The sequence below is a fragment of the Pempheris klunzingeri genome, chromosome 17 (assembly GCF_042242105.1).
Source record: "Pempheris klunzingeri isolate RE-2024b chromosome 17, fPemKlu1.hap1, whole genome shotgun sequence".
Classification (NCBI taxonomy): Eukaryota; Metazoa; Chordata; class Actinopteri; order Acropomatiformes; family Pempheridae; genus Pempheris; species Pempheris klunzingeri.
Genome location: NC_092028.1, coordinates 20,046,549 through 20,066,352, shown reverse-complemented (window position 1 = coordinate 20,066,352; position 19,804 = coordinate 20,046,549). Strand labels below are relative to the sequence as shown.

At 42.8% G+C, this 19,804-nt stretch overlaps 2 protein-coding genes across 3 annotated transcripts; both read right to left on the bottom strand.

Moving 5' to 3' along the window:
- Positions 1 to 1,303: 1,303 nt before the first annotated feature.
- tyk2 (tyrosine kinase 2) lies at positions 1,304 to 11,597 on the bottom strand. The gene is made up of 24 exons (XM_070848307.1): positions 11,470 to 11,597; positions 10,751 to 10,953; positions 10,520 to 10,643; positions 10,308 to 10,437; positions 10,033 to 10,196; positions 9,371 to 9,749; positions 9,100 to 9,285; positions 8,630 to 8,787; positions 8,428 to 8,545; positions 8,132 to 8,315; positions 7,540 to 7,658; positions 7,265 to 7,432; positions 6,465 to 6,552; positions 6,183 to 6,310; positions 5,691 to 5,826; positions 4,706 to 4,857; positions 4,473 to 4,617; positions 4,295 to 4,386; positions 4,028 to 4,217; positions 3,570 to 3,688; positions 2,569 to 2,741; positions 2,362 to 2,479; positions 2,131 to 2,241; positions 1,304 to 2,050 (listed from the first exon to the last, which is right to left on the bottom strand). Exons 2-24 carry the CDS (start codon positions 10,932 to 10,934, stop codon positions 1,907 to 1,909), a joined length of 3,510 nt encoding a protein of 1,169 aa, XP_070704408.1. The 5' UTR covers positions 10,935 to 10,953; positions 11,470 to 11,597; the 3' UTR covers positions 1,304 to 1,906.
- A 2,166-nt stretch (positions 11,598 to 13,763) lies between these two features.
- On the bottom strand, positions 13,764 to 19,681 carry LOC139217038 (hsp90 co-chaperone Cdc37). 2 transcript variants are annotated; one of them, XM_070848309.1, is made up of 9 exons: positions 19,625 to 19,681; positions 19,316 to 19,438; positions 18,727 to 19,008; positions 17,125 to 17,230; positions 16,907 to 17,022; positions 16,596 to 16,718; positions 15,732 to 15,914; positions 15,567 to 15,638; positions 13,764 to 14,920 (listed from the first exon to the last, which is right to left on the bottom strand). In XM_070848309.1, the coding sequence occupies exons 2-9, from the start codon at positions 19,421 to 19,423 to the stop codon at positions 14,783 to 14,785; spliced, it is 1,128 nt and encodes a 375-aa protein (XP_070704410.1). In that variant the 5' UTR covers positions 19,424 to 19,438; positions 19,625 to 19,681; the 3' UTR covers positions 13,764 to 14,782. The 2 variants fall into 2 exon arrangements, with proteins under 2 accessions (XP_070704410.1, XP_070704409.1); XM_070848308.1 differs by lacking the exon at positions 19,625 to 19,681 and having other exon boundaries at positions 19,316 to 19,617.
- Positions 19,682 to 19,804: the final 123 nt, after the last annotated feature.

The following is a 19,804-nucleotide window of genomic DNA, read 5'->3' as shown; positions in this document are numbered from 1 at the left end:
GGCTGAGTCATTCTACCGCAAGTCTATTGTCTTGTACTCTTTGTCTTACTGTTGAGCTGCTGTGACAAGTGAATTTCCCTGATGTGGGATTAATGAAGTTTATCTTATTTTCATGAAAATAATGTAAACCTACAGTATCATACAGCAACTCTAATAATAAAAAAAACACCTTAATAAATCCATCCAGCCATGCGCATGACTTTATTACTCACGTTTATGTAGTTTGTTTAATAATTTTTAGTTTGTGTAATAAAAGATATTGGTTTATTTATCTAAATATGCTTCTTTCATGTTGTTCCTGGATAATCTGTAGCCTTTATTTTGTATAATTTATTTATTCATTCATGTATGTATTTGCTTTTACAAAAGAGATGGAGAAAAGAAATGTGACCAAAAAATACTTTATGTTCTTCATATATATATATATATATATATATATATACCCATGTACAAAGAGACAGACACCAGTACCATTCAAATCCTATCATTTTATAGATACTAATAGGTGTTTTGTTTTATTTTACAGTATAATGGAGCACTGCCTTTCAGACTTGTCTGCTCTGAATAAAATAACAAATCCCTGACTGACTGCTTCATTTCGGTGGTTGAAATTATTACTATAGAAAGCTGTTATTATGTGTTTGTCTCCATACTTATTCTGGTCACAGCCTGTGAGACGCAGCTGTAGAGGAGCAGGTGGACTGTTGCAGTCTACAAGGGGAATTAGATGATGCACGAAAATCCATTATAGCGAATTATGTGATGGGTATTACTGCAAAATGAGGACCTGCGTGCTCTCAACACTGTCCAGACACAATACGGCCACTTTCCTTTGGTGAGACCCTTCCAGAAGGTCTGTTACATTGACTGTGTGCTTGGACACCCCCCGACTAAACAGAGACCATCTGAACCTGTTAATTTCCATCAGACGAGCTGTGCCTGTCCAGCAGCTTTGACCAGCGGAGGAACAAAAAGCTGCAGCTCCTCTGTGGTAGAAGCTGCGTCAGGTGGTGTGTGGGACTTTCTCAAAGAGTATGGAGGACGCCGATTGGCCCGCAAACACCGACTGAACACGAGGGTGTGTCAGATGGTTGTTTTTGTCTGTGGTGCATCAGGGTAGTTTGGCCTGTCTCATAGCCCCATAACTCTGTGACTCATGTGTACATGAATATTAAATTAGTGTCAGAGCAGCAGAGTTCTTGTTGATTGATTTGGTTGATTGACTGGTGTGGTGCCGTGCTGCATGTTTTCATTTTTCCTTTAATACCAAAAGGCCCCTAAATGATGAAGACAACACAGGGTATCAGAAAAAACTCAAGTATATTGATTGCTTTTCCTTATAACCTTGTGCAACCCCAGTGTTTCTCATTTAACAGAGACGTAGCTGTGCTTTGTTGTATTTAGGACACAGATCTGAACGGCAGACTTGGGAAACACCCTTTTCTGTTTCAGTCGCTGATGAAAGATCATGTGAAAAATGGTTTATTAGATTTTAAATTCATTCTTTTGGTTTATACAAAATTAACGCCAAGTTCACATTTTCTTAACTCTCTGTACAAAAAATTAAAAAATAAAAAATAAAATGTAGTAATCTCCAGCCTTGCAGAAATGATTAATACTTACTGTGATATATGCAAACCTATAATGTCTAAAAAGACAAAAACTTGCTAAATGCGTCACCTTTTCTCATGATATCCATCTCATCAGCCAAGAAAAAAAAACAACACACAGATTGAGTTTATCACTGTTAATGTCACATATAAGAGGAATGCAGTTGACTTTTAGCGGAAACAACCCTTAAGTATGAAGACATCTATGTAAATGCGGCCTTTGCACAGCAGGAAACTCATCACTGGCTACCTTGTCATATACGTTTGCTACAGTGGTGAAGCGGAGCGAGTCCCGATCAGCAAATCTGAGCCAAAGAAAAGTTTATATTATACTGCCAGTCATACGTTCGGCGAATGGCCTCAAATTTTTCGATGAGGGATCTGAACGCTGGCCGCTGTGCAGGATCTGTTGCCCAACACTGCTCCATTATCACCTTCACCTGTTGGTTTAAGAAAAAAGTAATTATGAAAATATCAGGAGGCGTATACATACCAGCGTTTACTGGGCATGTGATGTTACCTCGTGTGGGCACTCCTTGGGACACGGCAGTCGCAGCTGTTTATCCAACAGTTTTGTGAGCACCATGAGGGTCATCTGTCCCTGAGCCACCCCCATCATCTCAAAGAACTTCTACAAAAAACACACAAGTACACTGTGCATTTAACACAGGGATTTGAAATCCTCCTGATTGGTCTAACATAAAAATCTATGCAGGTTTGAGCTTGTTATACGAGGCCAGTGATGACGCACCGTTGGAGGGCTCTGGCGATGGTCACAGTGGGTCAGGATCTCGTACAGCGTAACGCCAAAGGACCAAATGTCCGACGAAAAGGAAAATTTATTCTCCTTTAAGCACTCGATGGCATACCTGCACAGTACAAAGAAAACAAACAGTTCAGTGGCCAAAGTCATGGAGGGAAGCACTGAGTAACACTGTTATGTGCTGCAGGAACTCACCAGAACACTGGACTGTCCCCGTCCTCACGGACACGATAGTAGATCTCGCCTTCAGGGATGTATTTCGTCAGGCCAAAGTCTCCAATCTTTACCAAATTGTCATTTTCCACCAAGACATTGCGGGCAGCTAGGTCTCGATGGATGTACCGCTTGAAGTGCAGGTACTCCATACCCTTTAGAGGAAAACAACAGAAATAAAAGATGCATAAAATTATGTTGGTAATCCCGACTTGTCTTCTGGTGCCATCAGCAGGTCATCAGCTTCTGCTATATTTAGTGCGGATGAAAAAAGTGCTGAGTCATTATTTCCTGGTGGCCATTTTCCTGGTTCCTGGTTACAGTGCAGCATAATGCTCCGAGATACAATGGCTGTAATGTCTGACAACATTATGGAAAAGATCCCTACGGCATTTCCTGCTATTCAAATCCACCAGACTCCTTTGAAAAAATAGCAGTTTTATCTCATAGTACACAGGAGTTGCTGGGCTACCACTGCCCTAATGAGTTAGTTTGTTTGTGTTTTTCTGTGTTACACAAATGTTTTGTTGGATCCATAGTAACCCTTTAAACACTTCAGCCACAAAATAACACAAACAAACAAACCAATGAGGGCAGCAGTAGACCAGCACCACCACTCTTGTAAAATTACTGGTTTTGTCAATGAAGTTCGGTGGTTTTCAACCAGTCAATATAACAGCTATTTCTGACTAAACAAAAAGGGTCTTATAAATCTGTCACCGTAGGAATCCTTTCTGTAACGCTGGAAAAAACACTCTGAATAACAATATGAGTCTGTCAGAGGCGCCTGTCCTCAGCTGCCGGCCGGTCTACTGGACCGGTTCCAAGAGTTTTTGTACCCATTGGTTATTTCAAACCCACTATATGTAAAAATAGCACCCAGGTTTACAAATACTGGTGTTATTCTTTAAGCCAATGTAAAATATATGAATGTTTACATATACTAACATTGTAAAATCAAGTGGAGACACGCCTAAACTCACCTGACAGATCTGTTGAGCAAATATAAGGCACTGGGGCACACCCACTTTGCGTTTGGGAAGGTACTCTCGCAGACTCCCCAGAGGAAGGTACTCCATTATTAGCTGCACCTCTTGTCCTCCTGTCAAACACAACAGTGCATTTATTATCCTACTCCCGTTACTTATCAAAGGCAGTAATGACTTGTTGCTTATCCTGGTGCTGAACGGGCTGCGGTGCTCAGCATGCTGCATGTTGAAAGCTCAAAATATTGACATACAACCGGAGAAGTGGTGCACTTGGAATGGATTTTCAGTATTTACAGAGGAACAGCAGGGACCAAAAATCAATTGTCTGAATCATTCACTGAGCTCTGCAAGCTAAAAGGAGATGTTGAGAAAGCACTTGATGCAGACACTGGGTGTTGATGTTTATTTCAATAAATACATTTGAAGCTGGCAGATGAGAGCTGACGACTCACCCAGTTCAGTGCAGCATCCCTTATACTTGACAATGTTGCTGTGAAAAAGGGATTTCAGGATCTCAATCTCCTTCATCCAGCCCTCAGGCACGTGACCGCTCTCCTGTTTCAAAGCCTTCACTGCCACACGCTCTCCTGTGCCGTCGTTGGCCGGGTCGTACAAGTACAGAGTCACCTTTCCAAAGTGCCCCTAGAGACAGAGCAATGAGCAGTGGATTACTATCAAACTTACACAAAGAAGAAGTAAGACGTGACATTAGAACTCACCTCTCCCAAGTCCCGCATCTTTTTCAGGTAGCGTTTATGGAACATGGTCGGGTCTTTGTCAGGGAGAGTCGCACTTGGGGATATATCAAGATCTGTGTGTGGGGAAAAAAAAATATTACTATCAAATGCACTGAGATAGATTGAAAGAAAAACAAAACGTAAGCTGAGCAAGACCCACTTTTGATTTCTGTGAGCTTTCTGAGCACAGTGCGGAACGAAGGCCTCTCCACGGGCTCGTAGGTCAAACACATGCTGATGAAGCTGGCCAGCTCCTGGGAGGACGGTGCAGCTAAACGGCCCTTTTGCTGATAAAAGCGCTCTTTCTGTTCGAGGGCAAAGGTGCCGGTGTTAGAATTAGGAACGATATACATGCTCGTGGCTGCTGGGATATACATAAATAAAGGGCCTTACCTCAGATAATGTGCTGCCACTCATGGGAAGGTCGCCGTTGTTGCAGATTTCGAGCAGTGTGACGCCAAAGCTCCACTGGTCGACAGCATTGCCAATGGGTGCACCGCTGTCAACACACTCAGGGGCAATCCATGGGATGCGCTCGAGACGTTCTGAGGTGCAAAACAGTGATAATCCTTTTGAAGAGGAGCTCAGTATAACAGCAGAATTTAGTTAAATGTGGTTGACCAGAAACAGCCGTTATAGCACCAGACTCCATTGACAAAAGCAATGATTTTACACAGTAGTTGCTGATCCAACACTGTGTTGATCAGTTAGTTTTTTTGTTTCATTGTGTGACTTTGGTGTTTTAAAGGATTAGTTTGGATCCAACACAATATTTGTGTAACACACAATAGCAAAAACGATCTAATAAATCAAGGCAGCAGTAGACCTGCTACTCCCAACGTTCTATGAGGTAAAGTTACTGTTTTTGTCAAAGGAGTCTGGTGGGTTTTAATAGCAAGAGCAAAAGTCTGTCTCTGTAGGGATCCTTTCCATAATTTTGTGAGATACTTTGAATATTGATCTGAGCCTGTCAGTGGCAAAAACTAGCACTTTTAGTGAGCCTAGTTTGATTTGAAAATGGGGCTGGTATTTAAAAATACCAGAGTTATCCTTTAATTTAAAAAAAAAATGTAAAACCTACAAACTGCGATAAAAAGGTACTTAACGATTGTTCCTCTTTTCTTTGAGATCCTTGTTCGTAGACTACAAACAAAACTAAAAAAGATGGATGAAAAAACACCTCTGAGCTGTTTGAATGATAAACTGCTGAGATAAAACTGCACGACAGCAGGAAATATGTCACAGGCAGTGTTCTTGACGCTTCCTGTTCCCTGAATCTGATTAAAATGAGACAGAGCAGTACGCGAAGCTCTGAACACCTGAGGCTGACTTTCTTGTAACGTGAGGTTAAAGAGGACGCTGTGCTGCTAGTGCTAACCTTCCCGTGAGAGGACGCTCAGGGCGATTCCCGGGTCGCTCAGCTTGACGAAGGGACTCGTGTCGTGCTCCAGACCACGCCTCACCACCAGAATGTTCTTGGCACAGACGTTTCCATGAACCAGCCGTTTGGTCTCCTGCAGCGATAAATATGGCACTGGTATCAACTTTACGGGTTGTTAAAATAGATTTTACTTAACTTATTAAAGCTATTAGTCACTGGGTCGGAAAAAAAAAACATCACTTGCAGCACTAATCTTAAAGTTTGGTCTGATAATGAGATTATTTCATTTCCTTCCTGCAGCTCAAACTCAAAACATGGCGTCCAATTGGAAAGCTGCACTGTGTGATTCTGTTACTGACAATATTTTACCCACTGGCCTACAGCAGCTGATTTGAAATTTCAAAGGCTGTCTGGAGACAAATTGTACAACACTTTGAGTTTGAATTGTACTTAATTATAAAAAAAATACATTTAAAAAAAAAAACTCACAAGATAATTGAGGGCACTGGCAAGCTGTTTCACGACAATGAATTTCCACTGAGGAGTCACTGATGCCTTTTCTTTGCGAAGGAAAACATCCAAAGGCCCAAACTCAACAAACTCTTCCACCATGATGTCTGTAAAGGGAGAAACAAGTGAGAGACGTCCAGCATCCTCTTTCAAAAAGAACAGGGCTAAGATTGGACGTGCGATGGGAACAGTGGCAGACACAGAAGTCACACACCGAACAGCAGAAGTGTTTGTGAAGCTGAACAGAGTTATTGCTCTTACTTTCAGATCCCTTGACGGACACACCATGCACAAACACCAGGTGACTGTGGGAGACCTGGCTCATGAGACTTGCAGTTTCAAAAAATGCCTAAGAATGAAAAAGGAAGGAGAAGGATGATACTAGATTAGACATGCTGAAAGATAATTCCACTGTTTTTAAACCTGGGCCATATTTTTATATATTTTGGGTTCAAATTGGGTGGCAGCTTTTGGAATCTGTCCAGTAGATCACCTCCATTGACAGCCGAGAGCAGAAGATGAACGGGCTGTAAGAAAAAGCCTTTGTACTGCACTACTAAATCCCACCAGACTCCATTGACAAAAACTGTAATTTTACCTCACAGACCACGGCAGTGGCTGGTCTGCCACTGCCTCAGTCAGTTAGTTTTTTTTGCGTTATTGTGTGTTACACAAATATTGTGTTAGATCCAAACCAACCATTTAAAACTCCAAAGTCACACAATGACACGAACAAACTAATTGATCAGGACAGCGGTAGACCAGCCACTACCATGTAAAATTACTGCTTTTGTCAATGGAGTCTGGTGGCTTTGAAACATGTGATAGAACAGCTGTTTGTGGTTAAACCAAAAGGATCTTCCAAGTCTATGTCTGTATGAATCCTTTTCCATTTTAGTGTTTCTAATGGACCAATTCCAAAAGTTATTTGTAAAATAGTAAGATCCCAGGCTTAAATATGCCAGACTTATCCTTTAATACCTGTTATGCCTCAGCATACTACCACTGTTATTCTTTTGAGAGTTGGCTGCCATTAATGCAAAGATCTCAAGGCTTCTTACTAGTGCAATATCTTTATGGCTTTGGTCTAGAAGCTTGAGAACCACTTGGATCCCTTTGCGGTCAGCGAAGCTGTTAGACTCGTCATCATCGTCATTTTCTCCTCCACTTCGCACCAGCAGACGTCCTGAGTAGATGTTAGTTCTGGTCCCACGGCCCAGATGCTGTCCCTGCTCATCAACACAAACGCCCACTAGTCAGTTACAGAGCTGAGAACAAAGAGCCTGTCAGGAGGAGCAGATGGTCATACATGGAGAAGGCAAGAGGGTCTCGTCACCTGTATGATCTCTTTGTCTTTGATCTGGTGGAAGCGCAGCTGGGTCAAGTTCAGGGACAAGGAGTCGGTGTGAGCTTGGCTATCGACATCTTGCCTCTTCACCAGAAGGTTGGATAGCTCTACATCACACATACACACACACACACAGACAAACCTCCGTAAAGACCTAAATAACCTAAAAGGAAATGAGGATTTTGGCATAAATCGTTTATTTCCTGTTCTGAAACAAAAGTCTGGGCTTTTTTTAAATTATCAGTGTTTGTAACATCCTAAAAACGAAATGGAGCCATTTTCAGTTTAATTTTGTCCTCAAAATAGAATTTTGTGTTGTTTCTTTATTATGGATTTTCATTCTCTCCCTCAAACATGAAAAATCCAGTTCCCATTGCACAAAATACAAAATTGGGGCGACTTTAAATTATCTTATTGTTTTTTAAAAGGTGAGCTGGTGAATCTGTAAAATTACTTGGAGTAAAGCAGCCGTCCTCCTGATAAAACCAACTTTTAAAAAAGCCCATTTTTCTTTTTCCGATTTTCGTCTCAGAAAAGGAAATTTCAGATTCCAGATTTGAAAAGTCCAATAAACACGAACCCGCTTGTCTCGGCAAACAGCACTTTTTCACAGTGAAGCAGTCCGAGCCGGACTTGAGCACAAAGTTCTTGAGGCTGTCGGTGAGCTCCTTCACACTGGAAAACTCTCTGTCCCAGCCCTCCAGACAGAACATCGAACCCTTGAGCTGAATCCGAAACTGCTTGTGGCTCGGCTTCGATCCATTCTGTGAGCCGTACGTACACATTAGAAACACAGCTGTGCCTGCAGTAGCTGAAATTTGTTCACCACTGCTGCGCTGCGATAATTGCCAAAGAGGAGCGTGGGCGTCGACTTACCTCATTTTTTTTCAGGACGGCGAGGATGATGCGGTGATAGTCGAGACCACTCCAACGTACGAGGAAGGCTCCCTCCTCTGCTGCCTCCTTTTTCAGCTTCTGGAGCACAAAATCGTCACTGGAAACAAACCAGAGTTGTGCTATAACGCGCTGTGTGTCTCCATATGTCTGTATGTGCATGTGTACAAGGGGAAAAACTCACTGCATGGGTCCGTGCAGTCCATTCGCTTCACTCAGCACTACCCTTGGGGGAGCCACTTCATGACAAAGATAGTGGTGGGCGTCCGCAGTCAGCCGGTAGTATCCATCGAGGAGGGAGATGAAGGAACAGGCCTCCTGGCTGGAGTTCATCTGAACCTCCTACATACACATCCAGAAACACCACTAGCTTACAATCAGAGCTCCCACCCACAGACGCACACAAATTCAAAACATAATAAAATGCCTGAAGCGCACAAAAAACCCAAAAGCTCCTACAGTCATAAACATATAGAGGTGGAGAATATATGAGTGTAATGTGCAGAGAATCCAGACAGTTTAAAGACTGAACAATGCGATTAGCAGAATGACTAATATGCAGTATATCAATCAGACTAATGCATCACAACCACATTTCCCTATTAGATTAATGCACTGCAGCTTCTACATAAAAGGGTGAACAAGTCCTCTCACCATGCAGTGATTGTCCTGAGTGCTAATGAACACATTAGCTCCAGCAGTGGCGATGTGAGTTATTTCAGGGAAGTCACAGAAGGAGCTCCACTTATTGGGAGTGTTTGCGTTCGGCTGGCTGGACGGCTGTTTGTTTTTCTTCATGTAGCTCACGCTGTCGTTCCTGAAGTACGTGTTTTCCTGCGCCTAAGCGGAGAGACCGAATGAGCACAACAAAACAGGAGGCAGAGGAATTAGAGCACCAGAGGCTTTAAGCTGCATTTTCACAAACCTTCTGACAGGACACCTTCCTCCACTGAATCCCTTTGGTGCCAGACACCATTATTTCATGTGTGGCCGGAGCGATGAAGTCGTCTTTCGAGTCCCCCTGAGCATGGGTGGTGTTGGAGTAGGAGCTACCTCCATCCCCGTCCTCTCTCAGCTCCAGGTGGGAAACGGCGAAGATCTCTGTGCCAAAACGTGGCGCCAAGTGTTCGAGGGTAGAGATGTACTTATACATAATCTCACGGGCGCCCAGCCGCCCTTTATCCACAGTGTGCTGCTGGAAGGTCTGCACGAACTCTGCAAACACCCGCCGGATCCGGATCTTTGTCAGGAAGTTGTCTCTGGAAATGTGTTTGGCGAACCACCTTGGAATGCAGCGTAAGAAGCTGGAAAAAACCAAGAGGTATTTCAGTGTTACCTGGATGCAGTGATTAAATCAGATTAGAAGAAGCTTTGATGCTCCAGGGGAGAAACTGGATTGTCACGCTAGCAGAAAATAGGATAGAAATAATATTAAACAACCTACTTCTTACAAATCCGTGTCCATCATCCCAACATATTCAAATTAATATAGAGATGCAGATTTATCTGCAATTAGTCATTGTTACTATTTCATTACAGACGATTAAAACAGTGAATGCCAGGACCCGAGCCACACTTAGCACTCACCTGGTTTCTTTGGCAGCGTCTTGTAAGGTGCAGCCTGTCTGCATCGCCTGGTGTGACAGGTGAAGAACCGCCATCCCCAGGCTCTCATTTTTAAAGCGGCTCAGATCCGCCGCCGACTGAAAGTCCTCCATCTGCACCACTTCGTTCACGAATTCATATTTAGCCTTTTAGCGGACGCACAAAAGCAAAGATCTCAGTATTGTGAGCACAACCAAATTAAAGGTGCATTGATTAATTGATCGACACGCAGAAAACGATGAACGCCAAACACAAACCTGGGAGAATAAGTACTCTAGGGAGGCGATTTCAAGCAGATACCTCCCCTGATCCGTCCCAGATCTGAGCACATAACGGGATATGGTTGGCTCGTTCTTGTTTAGTCCGTGCCAGTTCTGAAAGTAAAACCTACAGGAGAAGGACGGCAGACAGCATCATGTGAATCCACTCGCAGGGCTTCCTAATGCTGCGTTATAAAACACAGACTGACCTCATGCAGAAGTGAAGTACGAGGCCGGAGTTGTCATCTGGACGGAAAACGTGGCTTGGGCTGTACCAGCAGCGTGACAGTGGATCATACAGAGCAAACAGCACATGGCACAGAGGAGCTATCCCTGGGGAGGAAACACTGGGGTTAAACACACACACATGAAAAGACACTTTAAGAAGGGCTCTCACTTTGGTCTTCCTGGGTCCAAGTGGTCCAGGCTGACCCTCTTACCTACGGCCTCAGAGGCAGAGATGCACAGCTCCTCAGCAGTGACCTCTCCGCGCCGGAAGGACAAATATCTCTCCCCCTCCTTGGTCCAGAAGAGGTACACATGGACACCTTGACCCTGGGGGGGCTCCACCTGGCCCGCAGAAGCCCCTGGCTTTGAACACTTGGACCACACACTTCTGGACATGGTGGGCACAGCCAAACCTCTGACACACACACACACACACACACACACACACACACACACACACACACACACACACACACACACACACATCAATGTAAACCACACTGTCTGATTGTCCTGCTGCTCATTGGCTGATGTCACGCACGCATTAAAGCCAACGTAAGACACCTTTTCTTGAAAAAAAAAAAAAAAAAACTCGATGAATCTCATGTAACATGATGGTTATAATTCACAAAACTAAATTAAAAGGTAAATAAATAGCAAACACTCGTGAAAATAACTTTCCGAGCAGCATCAGGGTGATTTGTCAGAAGGCCTTCCGGGATAAACACCCTCTCTTCTCTTGTTTACATGATGATTACATACACAGTTCTCTACAGCTCTGACACTCAGGTCTATATATTTATTACCAGTGTCTATAACACGCTGGCTGCGGCCTGATTATAAACCTCCTGTGTTTTACAGTGTATCCGGACACGGAAATAAGGCAACAAATGTTGGAGGCATGTCGGTAAACTACAGTAAATATTCTTACCATCTATCGGCGAGCTGCTGGAGGAGCTGGAATAAAAACAAGTGAAGTACTGCGGAGACACGAGCTCACAGCCGGGGCTCTTTTTTTCCACTGAGCGTGTTTCCCCTTTTTTTTTTTTTTTACCTACGTGCTCTGATTCTCGTGAACTGTGGGCGAACACACACACGAACACACGCACACACACACACACAGGCAGACAGATAGACAGATAGACAGCTGCTTCCCGAAACCAAACGTGGTCACGCCCTCCGGCCGCTGGCCTTTCAAAATAAAACACCAGCAGCGTACAGTCGAGTGTTAAAGCGATTAAAAGTGAAATTATATCAAGATAGCGCTGATATTTTCTGACTTTGTGGGAAGAACAGCGACACAAACATGTTGATCTCGTGATCTTATATTGAGTACAGATGTTCGGTGTTTTGATTACTTGTCTGTTTTGGGGAAAGTGTATTGAAGTGACTTCGCTTATAAATGTTTTTAACTTTGTTTTTTGCTTGCAAAGTTTAGATTCATGAATTTGCGATTTTAAAAGTAATGAGATCAGATTCATGACGTTTAAATTAACTTGTTTTGGGTGGCGGGTTATTAATAAAGGAAACTATATATTTTCATTGTTGAGGGGAAAAAGCTGAAATAACGCATTGGGGAAAAAAACGAACTGGTATCGTTCACCTGAATGTACCGTAATGACACTTAATGCATCATCAGCTACGTGCCACGCTCACTGTCATTACGCAATCTACGTCACCGATTGCGTTTACATTCATGCTAACGTTCCGAATGTGGCAACGTTCCAAATTCGATACGTGTGAACTGAACGTTCCATGTGGACGTTCCAAATTAAACCTTCAGTCTAACTTCTGTTTGTCAAATGTGGTCAGAACAGGTTCATAGTAATATAGAACTATTAGAATTGTTACATTGTTTCAAACTTCCCTCTTAATGACAGAAACAAGCTATTTAAAATCAGCTAGTTGTGTCAGGGTTTAATCAGGCTGACCAACATTTTGGAAAATGGTGTCCGGGGAACTCAAATTGACACTAGGTCACATGACTGCACCTGGATGGTCAGCAGCGTCACTTTGGGACTTGAGTTAAATTCATGGATGAAGCTGTGTAGGGAAATATTGAAAAGGTGTGTGACACCAGAGTCACTGTGGGTTCTCGTGGGTTAAATGATGCTCATTCTGAACATGCCTTTCACTTGTGGGGCTTGAACCTGTTTGCTGTGCTGTTTCTGGTCATGGTGCATGATTCAGGGCTGTGAACTGACCAGCAAGCCAACAGTCTGCAGGACTGAGGTGGAGATGCCTGGCCAACAGGAAAGGACACATTTACTGTTAAAGACTTGGTTATCAGCAGACTTGATAGTGGGATACGCTCCCGTGTTTTATTCTCAGTGGGAGAATGTTACATGTAAGTTTACTGTTTCCATCAGTGCCATCATTATTACTTCTAGTTTATTATAGGGATGAAGGTGCTGTCAGGAGTATTTTGAAAGTATGTGCTTGTATATGTTATTATTCCTTCCTTCCTTCCACATTTTATGATATATAACTCTTTGCACAAAGCCGCAGAACATAACCAAAATAGTGGTGATAAAAAATGTCCATTTCAACAGCGCAGAGAAGACCGAAGCAGGCTGACCAACACCACCATCCAACAATATCACAGCCAGTGATGAATATACAACATTTACAAACAATGAAAGACCACAATAATTCAGGCTCTTATTATGAAGTAATGTATTTTCCTAATATAAGATGATCTCGTCAGTCACTCAGAAGCTGATTCACACATCATGTAATAAAAAGTTAAACCTGAAGAAGCCAAGTTAGAAAAAGGAACCTAAACAAACGAGTGTAGGAAACAGGCCCATCCAGTTTTCATGCTCTGGTGTCCACCCTTGATCCGTATCATTTCATCACTGCTTTCACGAGCTTGTTGTTTTATGTCAACTGAAGTCTGTTATTAAACTGTGCACCTGCCTTCAGTCTGCTTTGCCTTTTGTCGTGACTAAATAGAAGTTCAGTAATTATTCAACTTGTTTGCAGTTCGTGGTAGTATAGTTCTCACAATCAGGTGCTTCATCACATTCAGCGTACAGTTATCTCACACAAAAGCTTGGAGGAAAAACAGGCTAATTTCTTTTGGCTTCTGGCAGTGGGATGTGTGACAGGCACAATAATGCCTGTGTAGAAGCTGCTCTACTTGTTTATTTAGGTGAAGTCAGCTCCAACATCAAGCACATTTCCAAGGAAGCACTTGCACCTTCAAAATAAAAGCACCAAAAGTGAAAGTAAAGAATCAAACCACACCTATCCACTGCACCACATCCTTTAATAAGGCCTGTGTGAGTAGTACTGCTTAGGACCTGCATGGTTTCTTTTATTAACTTAACTGGGATTCAAATTTGGCCATATGGTGGGAATAAGGAACAAGTTCATGTAGGCCATCAATCACCCGGGAGCCTGACAAGGTTAAGTCCATTTGTGAGCACAAGTGGAGCCAGTGTGAGCAGTCATCCTCAGGCCTGAATCGACTTTTTGTTTAATATTGATTGTTTTAATGTCTAATGGAAACTGATGCACTGAAGGCCTCAGCATATCCATTTTATTACCTACTGACGCTCCATTGGAGCAGATGTCATTTGTAAATACCAAAAAACACACAGAACAGACGCATTAGCTTCACGTTAAGGTCTCTGAGAAGGATCATGTTGTTGTGATTCTTTTCTGACTCACACTTTTGACTTTTAACTTTATGATTTGAAGAGCACGCCACCCACACGTTGAGTTTTTAGACATATAACCACGACACCTCTGCCTTGAGTAGTTGGACATAATTCAACCTTTAGTTAAGCAAGTTTGTAGAAAATGTCACTTTGGGGAGCAATAATCATTTGGATACATCATCACTTGAACCCTAAAAGCAAAACAAAACAAACAAAAAACAAAATTGTAAATTTGAAAATGACAAAAAAATGAACTAGATGAAGCAGGCAGGCATGTGTACATATACACTCCCACACAAACTGACAGGTGTGTACAAATAAATGTAGGAATACAGCTTTAGTGATGTCCAAACAGATAAAAGACCTAAGCACAAGCAGCGCGATCTTTTCCAAGCAGGAGTTACTGATGCAACGTAGTTGTGCAGTTAGGAGAACGCTAAACCCTTAAGTCTCAGCTAAATACTTGACAGAATTCATTTCATTGTTCCTTGCTGGGCACACTAGCCATACACATAGTGGAGTTGCAATACAGTGGGTAGGGACATTTGCAGAAACGACAAATCAGAGGATCAATGTTGGTCATTCCTTCTTGGTTTCTTCCTGCTCCTGTTTCACCTCCTCGTAGGTGCCATCTTCTTCTTTTTCATCCCCATCTACCCTGGAGTTGGGGACCCAGAGGCCCGAGTCTATGCACCGCTTCATGTGAGCCTTCGCCTCCTAAGTCACAGAAAACAATCACGTTTATTAACGGATAAAAAAATACACGTATAGATCAGGTAACTCTCCAGCTGCATAACTGAAATATGATTCCCAGCAGACTTTACTGGTCGACACCACTGTGACGTCACCCATTGGTTGGAAGCCTTGAGTATGGCGTTTTGGGCGCCATCTTGGTTGTAGAGCCAGAGGTGATGTTCATTCCGCATAGATCCCCGTCTATGATTGGTTAGGTTTAGGCATGACCAAACTCTGATTGGTTAGTCACTATGTAGTCCCACCCTAAAGCATAACCTCATATGTAATTTGTTTTTCCTCTAAATGGGGCCATAATTTACTAAACAAGACTGTAAACTAACATGAGATCATAAACTCATCAGGAAAATGTTCACTGTGCTAATAAATCAAGTGAGAAGTCAGCTGATTTTCTCATAGACTTCCACCCAATCAGACTTCTGTTTGTCCCTGATGGACATTCGAAGGAATGCAGGTTTAAGGGTTCAGCATCGGCTTCACTATTCAGACCTGGAAGCTACGCCCACTCATATTTATACAGGCTGTGGTCAACGCTGTGACAACACTCTGCTGTTCATTGCAAAAAGTTAAAAGATGAAGTGAAACTGGAGGCTTTAACAAACAAACCTACCGTTGGGTCCAGCTTGCTGATAACGTCTTGTAACATCTGGATGTCCTTCTCATCGAAGCATTTCTGCATCTCCTGCAATCAAGAAACTCCTTGTAAGGCATTTTAAAGTAACGAGAGAAGATAAAAGGAGGGCGCAGAGGCTTACTAAACAACAAAAGAACTTACAGGTGGCAGGGTCTCGTACACTTCAACAGGATCTAGTCCTCCGGGTCCCATGCGCTTTTGTCGCTCCTCTTCCTCAAACTCCCTCATGGCTTTCTCTATGCGGATCTTCGCCCTGCCCCGAACCCGCTCCTTAAACGACTCCAGCTCGTCGTTGAAAGCTTCCTGGTACTGCTGATCTGCCGTCTGTGGTGGGACACGTGTTTGGCATGTTGGTGGCCATACAAATGAGTATTTCAATGAGCCTTTTTCTACGTGATTTATTCCCATGATAAAAAAAAAAAATGGGGCCACTAATATCTACTGTGGTATTGTATATTACAAGCTTACACATGTGTGGAACAGAAATAAAAGAGCACAAGTTTTAGTGGGGAAGTTTTTTTCAGTGCACCAGCTGCTGTGTATCAGCTGATGTGGGAACTCTGTCCTCTCAGCTGAAACCACTCTTATATTTCCCTTTTGATTCTTTGATAAAATTCAAAGGCAACTTTGAAATCCTTATTTCACTCATCTTTCACCGTACAGATTCAACTGTAGAATTTACTAATACCTACTCGATGTATGAGCTAAAAAAATTCCTTCAAAACACCATTCTGAGACCTGCGATCGCTCCCGCTTCATGCAGCACAGACACAATAAAAAGGTCGGATTTAGTGCTTAAAACTATGATAAAAGTTCTTTCTGGAAAAGCCCCATGTTGTTATTTCTTGTATTTTCCATAATTGGACTAACTTGACAATTACACAGTTATTCAGGTCTGAGGAAAACACAAACAGGGATGTTGTTTAGTCCACTTTAGCTGCTCTGTTTAGTTTCTGCAACTTTCTGACCAAGCAGTGCTGCAAGAATCCAAACACCGTCACTCACCTTGATTTTGGCAAAAAATTGACGAAAGCAGCCGCGGGGATCCACCTTGAGGCTTTTTGCCAACTCTAGAATAAATTGCATGACGATGGTCTGATGAGCCACTTGCTCCATCAGCGCGTGTTTCTGCAAAAGACATTTTTAGAATTATGTACTGTAAACACATTTTAAATCACACAGTGGCTGTGTAAGGAAGAGCCACAGCCCATTAAACCAACTTCTCTATATCTCAATCTTAAAATACATTTGATTTGCATAATGTGAGAGCCCTTGGAACAAAATGCTGAAAAACACACTCAGTTTGTAGTGTTTACCTCCTCGACTTCAAGGTCAATGCACATGATGACCAAGTAGTTGGCGGTCTCTTCACAGACTAGATGAGGGTTGTCGGAGAGGTACTTCTGGCTGTCGTCCCAACGTCGCATCATGCCTGCAGCAGAGATGGCGATGAAGGACAACCGCCTCTTTCATAGACCAACACCCTGTGACATGCAGTAAATAACGATGGCGAACAGATGTGAATAATCCTTACCGAAATGTTTGATCTGCTTCTCATACTTCTCCACAAAGGTTTTATGCTTCAGCTCCTTCTGCTCTTCGGTCTCTTCAGAAGTATCAGGGGTGGCGTTGACGACGCTCTATGGAGGGCAGAGAATCATAATCATCGAATCCTTTAGAGAGAACGTTGTGTCAAACATCGCCGGAAATTAAATGGCATTAAATGTACCAGACACACACGCAGAAAAAAATAAATAAATAAAAAAGCTTAGTAGAGGATTATGTAACGTACATTTTTAAATTCACATTTCCAAGTTGTGGTAGTGTGTTGTTTAGCTAGCTGCTTATAGACTGGAGATAAAGACACAGCCTCCATATGATACGGCCGATGCTGTGGTGATGAGTCAGAGTCACGACTCCAGCCCTGATCACTACTGCGCAGCCTCTGGCTCCTAATACGCCCACCAACCCTTTCCCTTTCTCTTTCCCTTTCTGGAATAAGTTCTTTTTAATTCCAGGACTTTCCAAAACTTCCTTGACTCGAGGGCACTCTGTCTTTTGGGAAGTGGCCTGTCTGACTCACCGGATGTAGGCTGAGGATGTCAGCACGATCCTCTGTTGGCATGCTACCGTCCTGGTCACTACACGGAATAACGACAACTTTTGCTGATAAAATAGGAAACGCATAACTTGGTAAAGTTGTTAAACAAATATCACAGAAGCCGGTATGAAGTGGAATCAGTACGTTGGTGATGATGATTAAGTCAGAAAACTCGAGCATGAAAGTCTTGCAAGACGTCTTGGCTTTTCAAAGCGCGTTCACAAGTTAATGTTGTTTGTTCCACTTCACACAAGTGTCTGTGATATCTGTTTAATAACCTTCTGTAAGTGCTACAGACAGCTAATAAAAACTGTCTGTGATGTTAACGAGTCCAGTGAGCTCCTCCAGAGTTTAAGCACAGGAAGGCTTCGCTTTCAGAGCACCGACCATCAAGTTTTTCATCAGTAAAAGTCGACATGCTGTACATCTTTAACTTATGTGGGTATTAAGCCACTTTTATACCAGGTCTCCTCTTCCAGTGTGCAAATGTTCCACCTACACAAATTCCCGTCACTATTTTGCAGTAGGTGAGTCAGTTGAGTCTTAAAGGAAATAAAAACAAACCAGAGGGTTTTCTCTGGAAATGAAGTATGGAGACAAATCTGGCTACGAGACACTAGGGAATGGCCAGTGTTATAATTTAACAATGGGTTTGCCTGTTACTACTGTATTATTATAATCGTCTTAACCACCTTGTCATTTTGTTGAAATGGGCTGCATGGCAAGTCCTGCAGACGATCTACATTTTAAAAAGATCAGATTTCAGTATAAAAACAGCTTTCATATGGATATCTGAAATATGTTTTTAATTGTGTCCAAGTCACTTAGGGGGACATTTTACAATATAAAATTGAACCTGACAGAGCTCTCCAGTGAAATATGTAATGGAGACACTTACTAGTCTAGCAACTTGTTACATAAACACGATGTCTATCTGCAACTCGCCAATAATGGACGATATCTCTGATGTGTACCAATAAGCAAAGCAACATGCTCACACACAGAAAGGCTCGGAGAGGGAATCCTTTTCCTCACCTTGCTGAATCCATCCTTGCTGAGTGTGTCGACGTTCCACGGCATCTTCTTCTCTTCCCGCTGGTGTTCCTCCATCCTCTTCTCCAACTCCCTCTCCTCCTTTCTCAGTCTCTTCTCCTCAGCCTGGGCTTTTCTCAGCTCTGCTGGGCCTTCTTCCGCTGATGAAATGGACAGCTCTTGAACTTTCTTCTGTGCCTCTGCCAGTTTACGTTGGCTTTCACGGAGCACCTTGCCCATGTCTTCACCTTTCTTCTGAAATTCTTCCATTCGCTCCACACGCGCCTGAAGTACAAATATTAAAAGATCAGCGACAAACACAGGCTCAAGGGTTTCATGTCCACCATGTAACTACACTCCCAAACACCCATCTGTCTGTAATACACTGGCACCACAGAGCCATGGTGTCTTTACTTAAGGTGCATCTTCACTCTCTGCCACATGCTCTCTCAGATAAACGTATCATAACCAACTCAAATATAATCATTTTCAAGTTCTAACAGCACCAACGTGAGCAGAGGAAACATTAGCATACCTGCTAACAGTGTAATGTGCACAAAGAGTCAAACATCTTTAAATCGTGCGTCTGTACCTGGTGTCTCCATCTGAAGAGGCTGGGTGTGTCGATGTTTGGGTGGGTGTCATCTTCATCGTCGGACACCTCAATGTGGTCCCACACGCTGTAGTCTATCCTGGACATAATGCCAGCAAGAACCTAACGCAAACAACGTTAGCTAGCTTACAGTATGACTCGGCTAAGTTAGTGGGCTAAACGACGCTAACTTAAACCTGTGATCCAAAAATCATACGGAACAAGAAGGCAGCACTTTTAAGAAGTGTGTATGTGTGTTGAATGCGGCGGCTCGGTGTGTTTAACCCAGATAAACTGAGATGGACCTACCTGCGTTAGCTATCGACAGTCTGCTACAGACTTCTAGAAAGAACTGCTGCCGCTAACTTCCGTTTGACGTAAGGACGTCACTGCGTCACACGGACGTAGGACGCCGGAAGGCGGAAAAGAAGACCTCTTTTTTGTTTTTATTTTATTCTATATTATTTTGTTTTTGTATCAGATTAAAAA

Coding starts and splice junctions, on each gene's coding strand:
- LOC139217038 (XM_070848309.1), bottom strand. CDS start 19,423: ATGTCCAGGATAGACTACAGCGTGTGGGACCACATTGAGGTGTCCGAC. Junction 17,231..18,726: donor GCAAGGATGGATTCAGCAAG/GTGAGGAAAAGG, acceptor TGCCCTCCATAG/AGCGTCGTCAACGCCACCCC. Junction 15,915..16,595: donor AATTTTTTGCCAAAATCAAG/GTGAGTGACGGT, acceptor GTCCCACCACAG/ACGGCAGATCAGCAGTACCA.
- tyk2 (XM_070848307.1), bottom strand. CDS start 10,934: ATGTCCAGAAGTGTGTGGTCCAAGTGTTCAAAGCCAGGGGCTTCTGCG. Junction 7,659..8,131: donor CTGTTTGCCGAGACAAGCGG/GTTCGTGTTTAT, acceptor TGTGTGATGTAG/AGCTATCCAACCTTCTGGTG. Junction 4,858..5,690: donor GAGCGTCCTCTCACGGGAAG/GTTAGCACTAGC, acceptor TTTGCACCTCAG/AACGTCTCGAGCGCATCCCA.